Source organism: Musca vetustissima, unplaced genomic scaffold (assembly GCF_032173495.1).
Source record: "Musca vetustissima isolate MV318-11 ecotype Yass unplaced genomic scaffold, APGP_CSIRO_Mvet_v1 utg35745, whole genome shotgun sequence".
In the NCBI taxonomy this organism is placed as follows: Eukaryota; Metazoa; Arthropoda; class Insecta; order Diptera; family Muscidae; genus Musca; species Musca vetustissima.
The window spans coordinates 134,357-150,631 of record NW_026876413.1 but is presented as its reverse complement, the minus strand read 5'-3'; the positions used below and the strand labels follow the sequence as shown (position 1 = coordinate 150,631).

The following is a 16,275-nucleotide window of genomic DNA, read 5'->3' as shown; positions in this document are numbered from 1 at the left end:
CCTTACTAGTTAAGGAGACCATGGAGGTGGTGATGATGTTAGTCCTGCTATCTTTTTTCCTTTATTTTGATGTGATTTATGTTATCAAAGGCTCCATGTTGGGTTGTGTTGAATTATGTTCGGATGTTCTTCCTCAAGTTTTTTTTTTGTTCGTTATGAAAAAAATATAATTTCATAGAGTAGAGATTCAAAAACAAAAACAAAAGTACAACAACACATAAATTGCATTAAATTGTGTGAAAATTACAGCCATAAATAAGCCAAGTCTAGGTGAAAATTTTCTTTCTACGCATGAATGATTGCTAATATCTTCACAAAAAAAAATAAATAAATAAGAATAATAATAAATATGTAACGAAGACCTATGACTGTTATTTTGTCAACAACTTATTTGAGTTGAGTATATGTAAGAGTGTGTGTGTATGTGTTCTCTTCAGATTTGGGTATCAGACACATACAAACATTTTTTTTCTGCTTAATGGGCAAATGTCACCGAATTTAAATTGACCTTGAAATTGTAGCACAAAATCGGATTTTATTTTTTTTTTTTTGCCTTTTTAGGAGGAGTGGCAGGTATATTAAGTTTTCATCAGGCCAGAGCATTTTTCCCAGAAATACAACTAATTACTTCTTGGAAATAAATCACTGGGATTGTCATTAGATTATGACTACTTGAAAAAATATTTTATAAAATATACACACTTTATGGCTACTGGAAGAAATATTTCAGAGACCAGTAAGGAAAGGAGTAAAGTCGGCCTGGGCCGACTATATGATAAGCTTCACAACTTTGGTAGATTCAACATATATATCCTAATAGACGTCGCCTTTTCGAAGGAATATTAAGATGAAATTGAACGAACTTAAATATGTAATTTTATCTATATGTGAACCGACTAACATCAATCCGTACATGGATTATGAAACCTATGCTATTTTTCATTTCATTCAGGCAGATTTAGAGTCGTTTGCCTACAAAGGGACAAACTTATTTAAATCGATTTATAGCAAACTTAATACACTCTATTCGGTATGCCGCACTGTTCAAAATTTAATCTCAATCAGACACCCGTGCGCAATATATATGGAAGCTATAGCTGCATCTGCACCAATTTCAACAAAATATAATAACGTCATTAAAAATTCAATTTGAAACGTTGTGCAAAATTTCGTGTTATTAGGACAGACATCAGGAGTTTGGTGCACCATTTTTGTAAAATCGGAAGAATATATATATGGGAGCTATTTAGAAATCTGAACAGATTTTTCCGAAACTTACCACATAACATTCTAGACAAACTTCTGTACGCTACGCCAAATGTCGTCCAAATCGAAGGATACATAGGGACGTTGGTGCACCTTTTACATAAAATCGGACAAAAATGTATTAGAGAGCTATATCTAAAATTTAGCCGATTTTAACGACACTTAGCTCACATAATTTTAGACCCAATTCGGTTTGCTATGCCAAATTTTGCACAAATCGAAAGATATATATATGAACTATGGTGCACCATTTACATTAAATAGGACGAAAATATATGTGGGAGCTATATCTAAATCTGAACCGATTTTCACGAAAATTAGCACACACCACTATAGACTTAATTCACTACGCTGTGAAAAATTTCGTGCAAATCAAAAGATATGTAGGGACTTTGGTGCTCTATTTACCTAAAATCGGACGAAACTATATATGGGAGCTATACATAAATCTGAACCGATTTTCACGAAACTTGGCAGACATCACTCTAGGCTCAATTCAGTACGTTATGCGAAATTTCGTGCAAATCGAAGGATATAAAAGGACTTTGGTGCACTATTTATGTCGAAATCTGAACCGATTTTCGCGAAACTTGGCAGGCATCACTCTAGGCTCAATTCAGTACGTTATGACAAATTTCGTGCAAATCGAAAGATATATAGGGACTTTGGTGCACCACTTACATAAAATCGGACGAAACTATATATGGGAGCTATATCTAAATCTGAACCGATTTTCACGAAACTTGCCAGACATCACTCTAGACTCAATTCAGTACGTTGTGCCAAATTTCGTGCGAATCGAAAGATATATAGGGACTTTGGTGCACCATTCGGACGAAAATATATATGGGAGCTATATCTAAATCTTAATCGATTTTCAGGAATCTTGGCAGACATCACTCTAAACTCAATTCACTACCCCATGCCAATTTTCATGCAAATCGAAAGATATATAGGAACTTTGGTGCACCATTTACCTTAAATCGGACGAACATATATATGGGAGCTATATCAAAATCTGAACCGATTTTCACGAAACTTGACAGATATCAATCTAGGCTCAATTCAGTACGTTATGCCAAATTTCGTGCAAATCGAAAGATATACAGGGACTTTGGTGCACCATTTACATAAAATCGGACGAAAATATATATGGGAGCTATATCTAAATGAGAACCGAGTTTTCCCAAATAGGGTTCGTCCTTGGGCCAAATAAATGAGCTGTGCCAAATTTCATCCAATTCGAATTACAAATGCGACTTCTTCTTTGTTTACAATTTAACATGGACAAACAGATGGGCAGACGAACGAACGGACATGCATAAATCGACACGGAAAGTGATTCTATGCATATTCTCAAAAAGAACTATGGACCTATATCGTTTCCTTTTGCCTGTTACACAAATATGCACAAAGACATAATACCCTGTACCACAGTACAGTGAAGGGTATAAAAACCCACTCCTTATGGGAAGCCTGAAAAAAATAATGTAAAAAATCCCCGCCTTATAAGGACCATGCAAAATTATTTATCAAATCCATGCCTTTTATAAGGCATCCCATACAATTTTTTTAATCTACGCCTTTTTATAAATCTACACCTTGTATAGATCTTTGAAAACTATTTTTTTAAAAAATCCGCGCCTATGGATGACCCCAAAAAAATATTAAAAAAAAGCCCTCATTCGATTACTTAACATTTTCCGCAGGTAAAAATAAATTTCCCTTAAACTTTTTGGCCAAATTACAATTTTAGTGAAATGTTTATCGCCCAAGAAATTTGCTGGCACAAAAATCTGACCCTTATAATCCCATCTAAGACCTATAATAGCAGATAATATTTCGTTAAGTTAAGTTAACACTTTGTTGGATGATAATTTGACCCTCCTCAGACAAATTAGGCAATTTGTTCGTATTTTAATCTAAACTTGAATTCAAGTCTTCACACTAAGCTGGCATTTTTATCTCTTCCAGCAATTGTGCGTGTGTGGGGTGTGAAGTTTGTCAGGATATGTAATCATGTAGTTATGTGTGTCTGTGTCTGAGCCCAATATTAAAGTGACTTTAATGGGTTTTCTTTTTGGCAATGTATAATCCATCTCCCTCACACACATACACACACTCTCTCCCTCGCCCCTATCCTTTTCTCCTGTTTCTCTGTGTTACATTTCCTGACATATATTGGCAAAAGGAAATGACATTTTTGTAAATGTCAAGGCGGTTGAAGTGCAAGATTTTGTTCCATGCACAAATAAATTATATTGCATTGGATATAGACAGGGTGGGGAGGATTTACAAAAAATAAAAAAAGAAAAAATAAAAAAAATATATAAAAAACATTAAAATATATTAAACAATTATTACAATTTAAAAAATATTAAAAAAAATATTTTTTAATAAAAAAATATAAATTTTTTAATATTAAAAAAAAAAAAAAAAAATTATAACACACTATTTTTTTAATTAAAAATTTTATTTCCCATTAAAAATGTATAATTTTTTATTTAATTTCTTTTTTATTTAAATATTTTTTTTTTATTTTTTCACATCACTTTTGTCGTACCCTGTACAAATGCTGTTACATTTGATAACTATACTACCAATATTGTTATTGCCTTTTTACTTGCTCTACTGACAATTGTTATTATTGTTAGTACAGGATTTTTTTCTCCAAAATATCCTCCATTTGATGGAGATGTCCATTTGCTGTTCTGGACAATCGAAAATCAACAGTGGGAGGGTAACAGGATTTATCATATGAAGCCATGCATCGTAGGGTTCGACAATGGTAGAGGACATGAATTTTTATTATTCAGTAGCTGTCTGGTGAATAGAAAAAAATTTCTATGGAAAAAATAAGTTAAAAAAATTTCCCATGGAAAATTAATCTCTTCAGCAGATGCTGAATTGGAACTTAAAAAAATATTCTTTAAAAAAATCCACGCCTTGTGTAGACCCTTGAAAAAATATTCTATAAAAAATGCACGGCCCTTAGAAAAATATTCTTTAAAAAATCCACGCCTTTAAAAAGATCTCCTTTAAAAATCCACGCCTTGTGTAGACCCTTTAAAAAGATCTCCTTTAAAAATCCACGCCTTGTGTAGAACCTTTAAAAAGATCTCCTTTAAAAATCCACGCCTTGTGTAGACCCTTTAAAAAGATCTCCTTTAAAAATCCACGCCTTGTGTAGACCCTTTAAAAAGATCTGCTTTAAAATTGAAAAAATATTCTTTAAAAAATCCACGCCTTATGTGGACCGACCCTCGAAAAAAATATTCTTTAAAAAATCCACGCCTTATGTGGACCGACCCTCGAAAAAAATATTCTTTAAAAAATCCACGCCTTATATGAATGGCCCTCGAAAAAAATATTCTTTAAAAAATCCACGCCTTATGTGGACCGACCCTTGAAAAAAATATTCTTTAAAAAATCCACGCCTTATGTGGACCGACCCTCGAAAAAAATATTCTTTAAAAAATCCACGCCTTGTGTGGACCGACCCTTGAAAAAATATTCTTTAAAAAATCCACGCCTTGTGTGGACCGACCCTTGAAAAAATATTCTTTAAAAAATCCACGCCTTGTGTGGACCGACCCTTGAAAAAAATATTCTTTAAAATATCCACGCCTTGTGTAGACCGACCCTTGAAAAAATATTCTTTAAAAAATCCACGCCTTGTGTAGACCGACCCTTGAAAAAATATTCTTTAAAAAATCCACGCCTTGTGTAGACCGACCCTTGAAAAAAATATTCTTTAAAAATCCACCCCTTGTGTAGACCCTCGAAAAAATATTTAAAAAAAAATCCACGCCTTGTGTAGACCCTCGAAAAAATATTTTAAAAAAAAATCCACGCCTTGTGTAGACCCTCGAAAAAATATTCTTTAACAAATCCACGCCTTGGGAAGGTCCTTAAAAAATATTCTTTAAAAAATCCACGCCTTAGGAAATATTCTTTAAAAAATTCACGCCTTAGGAAATATTCTTTAAAAAATCCATGCCTTGTGTGGACCGACCCTTGAAAAAATATTCTTTAAAAAAATCCACGCCTTGTGTAGACCCTTGAAAAAATATTCTTTAAAAAAATCCACGCCTTGTGTAGACCCTTGAAAAAATATTCTTTAAAAAAATCCACGCCCGGTCTGAGGCCTTGAAAAAAATATTCTTTAAAAAAATCCACGCCTTGTGTAGACCCTTTAAAAAGATCTCCTTTAAAAATCCACGCCTTGTGTAGACCCTTTAAAAAGATCTCCTTTAAAAATCCACGCCTTGTGTAGACCCCTTAAAAGGATCTCCTTTAAAAATCCACGCCTTGTGTAGACCCTTTAAAAAGATCTCCTTTAAAAATCCACGCCTTGTGTAGACCCTTTAAAAAGATCTCCTTTAAAAATCCACGCCTTGTGTAGACCCTTTAAAAAGATCTCCTTTAAAAATCCACGCCTTGTGTAGACCCTTTAAAAAGATCTCCTTTAAAAATCCACGTCTTGTGTAGACCCTTTAAAAAGATCTCCTTTAAAAATCCACGCCTTGTGTAGACCCTTTAAAAAGATCTCCTTTAAAAATCCACGTCTTGTGTAGACCCTTTAAAAAGATCTCCTTTAAAAATCCACGTCTTGTGTAGACCCTTTAAAAAGATCTCCTTTAAAAATCCACGCCTTGTGTAGACCCTTTAAAAAGATCTCCTTTAAAAATCCACGTCTTGTGTAGACCCTTTAAAAAGATCTCCTTTAAAAATCCACGCCTTGTGTGGACCGACCCTTGAAAAAATATTTTTTAAAAAATCCCCGCCTTGGGAATCCACGCCTTGTGTGGACCGACCCTTGAAAAAATATTCTTTAAAAAATCCACGCCTTGTGTGGACCGACCCTTGAAAAAATATTCTTTAAAAAATCCACGCCTTGTGTGGACCGACCCTTGAAAAAATATTCTTTAAAAAATCCACGCCTTGTGTGGACCGACCCTTGAAAAAATATTCTTTAAAAAATCCACGCCTTGTGTGGACCGACCCTTGAAAAAATATTCTTTAAAAAATCCACGCCTTGTGTAGACCCTTTAAAAATCCACGCCTTGTGTGGACCGACCCTTGAAAAAATATTCTTTAAAAAATCCACGCCTTGTGTGGACCGACCCTTGAAAAAATATTCTTTAAAAAATCCACGCCTTGTGTGGACCGACCCTTGAAAAAATATTCTTTAAAAAATCCACGCCTTGTGTGGACCGACCCTTGAAAAAATATTCTTTAAAAAATCCACGCCTTGTGTGGACCGACCCTTGAAAAAATATTCTTTAAAAAATCCACGCCTTGTGTGGACCGACCCTTGAAAAAATATTCTTTAAAAAATCCACGCCTTGTGTGGACCGACCCTTGAAAAAATATTCTTTAAAAAATCCACGCCTTGTGTGGACCGACCCTTGAAAAAATATTCTTTAAAAAATCCACGCCTTGGGAAGGTCCTTAAAAAATATTCTTTAAAAAATCCACGCCTTGTGTGGACCGACCCTTGAAAAAATATTCTTTAAAAAATCCACGCCTTGTGTGGACCGACCCTTGAAAAAATATTCTTTAAAAAATCCACGCCTTGTGTGGACCGACCCTTGAAAAAATATTCTTTAAAAAATCCACGCCTTGTGTGGACCGACCCTTGAAAAAATATTCTTTAAAAAATCCACGCCTTGTGTGGACCGACCCTTGAAAAAATATTCTTTAAAAAATCCACGCCTTGTGTGGACCGACCCTTGAAAAAATATTCTTTAAAAAATCCACGCCTTGTGTAGACCGACCCTTGAAAAAAATATTCTTTAAAATATCCACGCCTTGTGTAGACCGACCCTTGAAAAAAATATTCTTTAAAATATCCACGCCTTGTGTGGACCGACCCTCGCCTTGTGTGGACCGACCCTCGGAAAAAATATTCTTTAAAAAATCCACGCCTTGGGAAATATTCTTTAAAAAATCCACGCCTTGGGAAATATTCTTTAAAAAATCCACGCCTTGGGAAATATTCTTTAAAAAATCCACGCCTTGGGAAATATTCTTTAAAAAATCCACGCCTTGGGAAATATTCTTTAAAAAATCCACGCCTTGGGAAGGTCCTTAAAAAAATATTCTTTAAAAAATCCACGCCTTGGGAAGGTCCTTAAAAAAATATTCTTTAAAAAATCCACGCCTTGGGAAGGTCCTTAAAAAATATTCTTTAAAAAATCCACACCTTGAAATAAAAAATATTCTTTAAAAAATCCACGCCTTGGGAAGGTCCTTAAAAAATATTCTTTAAAAAATCCACGCCTTGGGAAGGTCCTTAAAAAATCCACGCCTTGGGAAGGTCCTTAAAAAATATTCTTTAAAAAATCCACGCCTTGGGAAGGTCCTTAAAAAAATATTCTTTAAAAAATCCACGCCTTGGGAAGGTCCTTAAAAAATATTCTTTAAAAAATCCACGCCTTGGGAAGGTCCTTAAAAAATATTCTTTAAAAAATCCACGCCTTGGGAAGGTCCTTAAAAAATATTCTTTAAAAAATCCACGCCTTGGGAAGGACCTTAAAAAATATTCTTTAAAAAATCCACGCCTTGGGAAGGACCTTAAAAAATATTCTTTAAAAAATCCACGCCTTGGGAAGGTCCTTAAAAAATATTCTTTAAAAAATCCACGCCTTGGGATTCTTTAACAAATCAACGCCTCGGAAAGGCCTTGAAAAAATATTCTTTAAAAAATTCACGCCTTGGGAAGCCTTTGAAAAAATATTCTTTAAAAAATCCACGCCTTGGGAAGGCTTTGAAAAAATATTCTTTAAAAAATCCACGCCTTGGGAAGGCCTTGTAAAATATTCTTTAAAAAATCCACGCCTTGGGAAAAAAAATATTCTTTAAAAAATCCACGCCTTGGGAAGGTCCTTAAAAAATATTCTTTAAAAAATCCACGCCTTGGGAAGGTCCTTAAAAAATATTCTTTAAAAAATCCACGCCTTGTGTGGACCGACCCTCGGAAAAAATATTTTTTAAAAAATCCACGCCTTGGGAAATATTCTTTAAAAAATCCACGCCTTGGGAAATATTCTTTAAAAAATCCACGCCTTGGGAAATATTCTTTAAAAAATCCACGCCTTGGGAAATATTCTTTAAAAAATCCACGCCTTGGGAAATATTCTTTAAAAAATCCACGCCTTGGGAAAAAATATTCTTTAAAAAATCCACGCCTTGGGAAGGTCCTTAAAAAATATTCTTTAAAAAATCCACGCCTTGGGAAGGTCCTTAAAAAAATATTCTTTAAAAAATCCACGCCTTGGGAAGGTCCTTAAAAAATATTCTTTAAAAAATCCACACCTTGTGTGGACCGACCCTTGAAAAAATATTCTTTAAAAAATCCACGCCTTGGGAAGGTCCTTAATAAAATATTCTTTAAAAAATCCACGCCTTGGGAAGGTCCTTAAAAAATATTCTTTAAAAAATCCACGCCTTGGGAAATATTCTTTAAAAAATTCACGCCTTGGGAAGGTCCTTAATAAAATATTCTTTAAAAAATCCACGCCTTGGGAAGGTCCTTAAAAAAATATTCTTTAAAAAATCCACGCCTTGGGAAGGTCCTTAAAAAAATATTCTTTAAAAAATCCACGCCTTGGGAAGGTCCTTAAAAAATATTCTTTAAAAAATCCACGCCTTGGGAAGGTCCTTAAAAAATATTCTTTAAAAAATCCACGCCTTAGGAAATATTCTTTAAAAAATCCACGCCTTGGGAAATATTCTTTAAAAAATCCACGCCTTGGGAAGGTCCTTAAAAAATATTCTTTAAAAAATCCACGCCTTGAAAAGGTCTTTAAAAAATCCACGCCTTGGGAAGGTCCTTAAAAAATCCACGCCTTGGGAAGGTCCTTAAAAAATATTCTTTAAAAAATCCACGCCTTGTGTGGACCGACCCTCGGAAAAAATATTCTTTAAAAAATCCACGCCTTGGGAAGGTCCTTAAAAAATATTCTTTAAAAAATCCACGCCTTGGGAAGGTCCTTAAAAAATATTCTTTAAAAAATCCACGCCTTGGGAAGGTCCTTAAAAAATATTCTTTAAAAAATCCACGCCTTGGGAAGGTCCTTAAAAAATATTCTTTAAAAAATCCACGCCTTGGGAAGGTCCTTAAAAAATATTCTTTAAAAAATCCACGCCTTGGGAAGGTTAAAAAATATTCCTTAAAAAAAAAATATTCTTTAAAAAATCCACGCCTTGGGAAGGTCCTTAAAAAATATTCTTTAAAAAATCCACGCCTTGGGAAGGTCCTTAAAAAATATTCTTTAAAAAATCCACGCCTTGGGAAGGTCCTTAAAAAATATTCTTTAAAAAATCCACGCCTTGGGAAGGTCCTTAAAAAATATTCTTTAAAAAATCCACGCCTTGGGAAGGTCCTTAAAAAATATTCTTTAAAAAATCCACGCCTTGGGAAGGTCCTTAAAAAATATTCTTTAAAAAATCCACGCCTTGGGAAGGTCCTTAAAAAATATTCTTTAAAAAATCCACGCCTTGGGAAGGTCCTTAAAAAATATTCTTTAAAAAATCCTCGCCTTGTGGTGGTGCTTAAAAAATATTCTTTAAAAAATCCACGCCTTGAGGTGGTCCTTAAAAAATATTCTTTAAAAAATCAACGCCTTGTGGTGGTCCTTAAAAAATATTCTTTAAAAAATCCACGCCTTGTGTAGACCCTTGAAAAAATATTCTTTAAAAAATCCACGCCTTGTGTAGACCCTTGAAAAAATATTCTTTAAAAAATCCACGCCTTGTATAGGTCGTTAAAGAAAAATTCTTTAAGAAATCCACTCGTTGGAAGGTCCTTAAAAACTATTCTTAAAAAAATTGCACCTCTTGGGAAGTCCTTAAAAATATTCTTTAATAAATCCACGCCTTGGGAAGGTCCTTAAAAATATTTTTTAATAAATCCACGCTTTGGGAAGGTCCTTAACATATGTTTTTAAAAAATCCACGCCTTGGGAATGTCATTAAATATTCTTTAAAAAAAGCCACCTCTTGGGAAGGTCTTAGAAAATGTCTTTAAAAAACCAGGCCTTGGGAAGGTCCCCCAAAAGAATCGTTTAAAACTCCACGCATTAGGAAGTAAAATATTCTTTGGAATATTCCTGCCTTCTGTAGATCCTTTTAAAATACTCCCTCCTTGACAAAGTACTTGAGATAGGACTTTCAACCTAAGCACATGGATAAAATTTGTTTGTGGTATATTTTCGTGATTTTATTTAAAGTAACTGCATTCACACTCATGTGTCCATTAAATAGTTGAGTTCGGTCAATGAGCTTAAAAATAAAAATGTGTACGCTGAGAAAAATTTTAAATTCAATTTTTACACATAAAAAATATTATTTTAGTTACCATTTTTTTTTTTTTTTGAAAAATTATTATTTAAATAATTTGTGAAAAATGTTTTGTTTTTACTTTTTTTTGGGCTAACCACTTTAAAAAATTCCAGTATGGGTTTCATGTTGAAAATATATATTTTAAATAAGGCAGTCTATTGGTAGATTCTGAAATTATTTTTGAAAATTCCGTTTGTTAATGATAAACATTGAAAATGTTAAATTTTGTTTATTCGTACCATGGTGCGTATGACTATTATTAATTACGAGTAATTTTAATAAATCAGCAATAACTTCGAAAGTTACTGGTCAATTTCAAATTTTAAGACATTTTTGTAAACTAGACACATTGGTCTTCCACCTTAGTATTTTTTCTTCCTTGATCGTCATTCGTTTCTGTGTTAAATAATGCTTACTAAAATATTTTTTTTTTTTTATTTTTGAAAAAAAATTAAATCTTTCTCTCAGTGTATTTTTATGTCAGTGTGTGAGGGTGTTCCACATATCAATATTTTTTTAAATGATATTTGACCAAAACAACCAATTTTACCAGCCAGCACATTCCTACCCATGATGATGATAGTAACTATCGAGTCGATGTAAACCTGGTTTCGAAACGAGAACAATTTTTCCCCTCCATTAATGTTGTGGATGAATGTTTTTCCATGGAAAAACCCATAAACAGTAATTGTATTTTGGACGGAATATGAAACTGTGCTTGTGGGAATTATACAAAGCGAACTGATGATGGAAATCAGGTAGCCAGTGAGCGTTCAATGGAATGTTAAGGAGGGGAGATTACAGCACCTTGCCATCAAGGTAATTTCGAAGAACAATATGAAAATGTATTTTTTTCGGAACTTCTGTTGGCAACAGTTTTTGATTTCGTTTTTCATTACGTTCATTAGAAATGTTTTAGTTTTTTTTTTTAATTTAAAAACAAACAATCATTCATGATTTTTCATGTTTAACATACATGAGTAAATTATCTTGTCCTGCTGTAAGGACATCAAAAATTGTTGATGTTGGTTATTTTCAATCTTTAGTTTTCATCTTCTACCTACATAGAAAGGTGAACACACAAATTCCAATTTCATTTTGCTATGACATACCAATTTCAATTCTATTATTGTTTTGGTTTATTTCTTTCTACATATGTTCCCACAAAGAGTAGGCCAAGAGACTTCTGTTATTCCTTATATGTATACGCACAGCAGGTGGTAGTCCCATTCTTTCCCTTTTACTCTTTTGAAGTGTGTGTGTGTTACACACACACTGACACTTGACAAAAATATAACTCTTGCATGCAAAAACTAAAAATGTAAAAAATTCCAAAAGAGAATGGACAGAAAGGGAGGGAAATATGCAAACCAAAAAAACCTCCTCCCAATCCGCACCATAACAAAAAAAAAAACTGTAACGCAATGAATTTCCATTTTAATTTGTTTTTGTCTGGCTTTGCAAAAATGGGATATATTTCCATGTTATGTTTTTCATATCGTTTTTTTTTTGTGCTGAGTTCCTATTTGCATTTCTGGTATGATACCTGTCCAATTTCATTGTTTTCACCAGCACAGCATCAGCTGCAAAATGCAAATATGAAACTCCGAATCGGAATTGTTAATTGAAATTGTATACATGTATATTTGTATGAAACCAAATTCCATTCATCACTCTCTGCCCTTGTTCTCTATTACGGGCAGAATTCTGGGATTAATTATGCTCAAAGCAAGTAGGTAGTCAAAAAAATAAAAATTTCAAGTTACGATGTGAAATAATATTCTTTAAAAATGTCCATATTTTACGAAGGTCAATGAAAAATATTTAAAAAAGAATCTCCTGAGAGTGATTATATTTAAATAAATTAAAATTTCACTTCTATGGGCCATGGTGCGTATGACTATTTTTAATTATGAGTATTTTCAATAAATCAGCAATAACTTCAACAGATCTTGGACAATTTTTAATTTTAAACTGTTTTTGAAAACTAGACACATTGTTCTTCTAACTTCATCACTTTTCTTCCTCTAACCTCATTCGCTTCTAATCATACAATGCTTATTTATTTGGAAAATATTTTTGATCCTGTAAAATATTCTTTTATATTTTTTTTGCCAAAGCTTTAAAATGTTTTCCTTTTAGGAACAAAGTTTTTAATGTCCTTTAATAACACACGGACTTTTGAAGATCCGGAAAATATTAAAAAAAAAACAGTGAGCGGAGCAGTATAGTCTGACGGGGCCGACCATATGTTACCCTACATAACATCCACGAAAAACTAACTTTCTGTGGATCTATAATCTGAGCTTGGGCAATATTTGGCGATTTTTGAACCATCTGGTCCAACTAGAGGCCGACAATTATTACTAACGTTCAGTACAGCCCTTCTAATTACTTGTCCAGATTCTCTTCTCTTGTGTTGTGATCTTCTTATTCCCATTGGAGCCTATAGATCGACTCGAAAAAACACAAAAAATTAAGTTTTCGGTCCACTTTATCACCATATAATTATCTGATCGTCACCGAAAATTGTAAGCGTTATCCTTGACATAACCGGAACTTCATGGAACATTTTAAAGCGATCAGCGCTATATTTCCGCCCTCTAGTGTGGTAAAGGGTTACTAAATAATATCTGAATACATAAGAACCTGTAAATATTTAAGTGTAACTCCCACATCTGAGTACATACGACCATTTGGTATCAATTTAAAGGTCAACCACTGCCCTTGGATGCACCAACAACTCTTCGGGTCTATGTCCTTCAGGGGTAAATCTGTACGCTGTAGAATAAAAATTTTGTAATTTTCACACAAAAGTCAGGGTCCATTTGAACTGCTAAATATTGGCCGATCATAATCAAAACAGGCATGCCTATTCTTTGGCCCGATTTCCTTCTCTATGCAAAAATTCGTGTTATTTGGACCGTAATTGCGGCCACTAGAGCGACCAGAAAAACCGATAAAAATTAAGTATTTGATCCATTTCATCTCCTAGATATTTACCGTTCTTTATACAATAGGGGTCTTCATTGGCCAGAACCCATCCTACATGCATAATTTCGTGAAGATTGGTCCAAAACTGTGGCCTGTATCGTGTTTACAAAATATAATGGACAGACGGACAGACGGACACACATGTCTAGATAGACTCAGCTAGTCGAGATATGACGATCGGTATACTTTAAGGTCTAGGACAAATATTTCGCGGCATTACAAACTCTTGGGGCTGCACAAAGCTATAATACCCTGACAACATAGTTGTCCAGTATTTGGTGAATTCGGAAAATTTTTTTTAATGCCATTTTTTGTGGATGCTGAGAAATGTTTCCAGTAATCCAAGGCTTTGATAGATCCATACATTTTTTTCATAAAGCCCCAACTAGTTAAATTTTATTCCTCCGAACAATGGTGCGTATGACTATTTTTAATTATGAGTATTTTCAATAAATCAGGGATAACTTCAATAGATCTTGGACAATTCTTAATTTAAGACTATTTTTGAAAACTAGACAAATTACTCTATCAACTCCGTAACTCTTCTAACTTCCTGAAAAATATTTTTCTATAAAAAAACAGCCTGAATGAGACCCGAAAAATATTTTTTTTATAAAATACCAACCTGAATGGCCATTGAAAAATATTTTTCTATAAATTTTTTTTACTACATAGTTTTCCCCAATTTCCTCCATCACCCAGACCAAAACTTCTAGATAAAGTAATTAAAAATTCATTTCAATATTTTCTCTAATAATAATTTGATAGATCCAGAATTGTTTTTTTACATAAAGACCCCACTAGTTAAATAAAAACCATAAAAAATTAAATTTTATTCCTGCGGACAATGGTGCGTATGACTATTTTTAATTATGAGTATTTTCAATAAATCAGCTATAACTTCAATAGTTCTTGGACAATTTAAAATTGTAGACTATTTTTGAAAACTAGACAAATTACTCTACCAACTTCGTAACTCTTCTAACTTTCTGAAAAATATTTTTCTATAAAATCCCAGCCTGAATGAGACCTGAAAAATATTTTCTATAAAATCCCAACCTGAATGGGCATTGAAAAATATTTTTCTATAAAATTTTTTTACTACTGATCTACCACATAGTTTCCCCAATATCCTCCATGACTCAGACCAAAACTTCTATATAAAGTAATTAAAAATTCATTTTAATATTTTCTCTAATAATAATTTGATAGATCCAGATTTTTTTTTCTTTTACATAAAGCCTCCACTAGTTAAATAAAAACCATTAAAAAATTAAATTTTATTCCTCCGGACAATGGTGCGTATGACTATTTTTAATTATGAGTATTTTCAATAAATCAGGGATAACTTCAATAGATCTTGGACAATTCTTAATTTAAGACAATTTTTGAAAACTAGACAAATTACTCTATCAACTCCGTAACTCTTCTAACTTCCTGGAAAATATTTCTCTATAAAATCCCAGTCTGAATGAGACCTGAAAAATAGTTTTCCATAAAATCCCAACCTGAATGGTCATTGAAAAATATTTTTCTATAAATGTTTTTTACTATTGGTCTATAACATGGTTTTCCCCAATTTCCTCCATGACCCAGACCACAACTTCCATATAAAGTAATTAAAAATTCATTTCAATATTTTCTCCAATAATAATTATACAATATACCATTCAACCATGTCGAACAGAATTGGCATCATTAGCTAAAATACACAAAAAAAAAAAATTAACCATAATTGAAATTAATATATTAAGGTGATGACAGTTCTAGTTAGACCACTAACTGCCATGAAAGTTGTTCCGTGTTGTATTTTCCTGACCTTGACAATTTGCAATTTAACCTCGGCCTTGAAGGCCAAATTCACCAAATTGGAATGTTTCGAATATGATAAGCCATTCGCCACAATACCCAAATGTTATTTGAAGGCCCTGTCGCGCTATCGTACGGCATTGAATGTTCATGTGGCCCTGCATCAGGTTCCCGTGAATAATGTTTCGGTAAGGAAGCCAATTCCTAATATATTTTTTATTATTATTATTTTTTGAAATATCTCCTCTTGTCTTCCAGTTCAATGGCGCCTTTTACCAAAAAAGTAACAATGGCTATCGACCCTTGATGTACAATAACACAGTGGATTTTTGTAGTTTCTATAAAAATCCAAATCGTTTTGTATTTTGGAAAATAATATTTTTCAACATTATTGCGCCGTCATCAAATATCAATCACACTTGTCCATATAATGTAGGTTGTTCGGAATTTATAGCAACAAAAATAATTATTTTTTTTTTTATTTTTTCTTCCTAGCATGACATTATTGTCAAAAATTTAATATTAGATGGAGAAATGTTTCGAATGATACCCTTCCCGCCAAATGAATATTCGTTCAGGATAAAAGTTGCAGCCTATAATCATGATAAGGCTGAAATACGTGCAAATGTACAGATCATGGAATAAGCGGAGGATTCAAAATTAACACAATAAATGTAATTACATTTTAAAATATTACCAACAGACCCTAAAAATTTTAATTTTATTTCTCTGAACCATGGTGCGTATGACTGTTTTTAATTCGGATATTTTTAATAAATCGGCAATAACTTCAACAGATGTTGGACCATTTTAAATTTAAGATTATTTTGGGAAAATTGAGACTTTGCTCTACCAACT

The 16,275-nt window shown here is 33.1% G+C and overlaps 1 protein-coding gene across 1 annotated transcript; it reads left to right on the top strand.

Moving 5' to 3' along the window:
• Positions 1 to 15,365: 15,365 nt before the first annotated feature.
• Positions 15,366 to 16,062, top strand: LOC133320959 (uncharacterized). The gene is made up of 3 exons (XM_061530052.1): positions 15,366 to 15,605; positions 15,676 to 15,849; positions 15,913 to 16,062. The coding sequence occupies exons 1-3, from the start codon at positions 15,366 to 15,368 to the stop codon at positions 16,060 to 16,062; spliced, it is 564 nt and encodes a 187-aa protein (XP_061386036.1).
• The last annotated feature ends 213 nt before the right edge of the window (positions 16,063 to 16,275 follow it).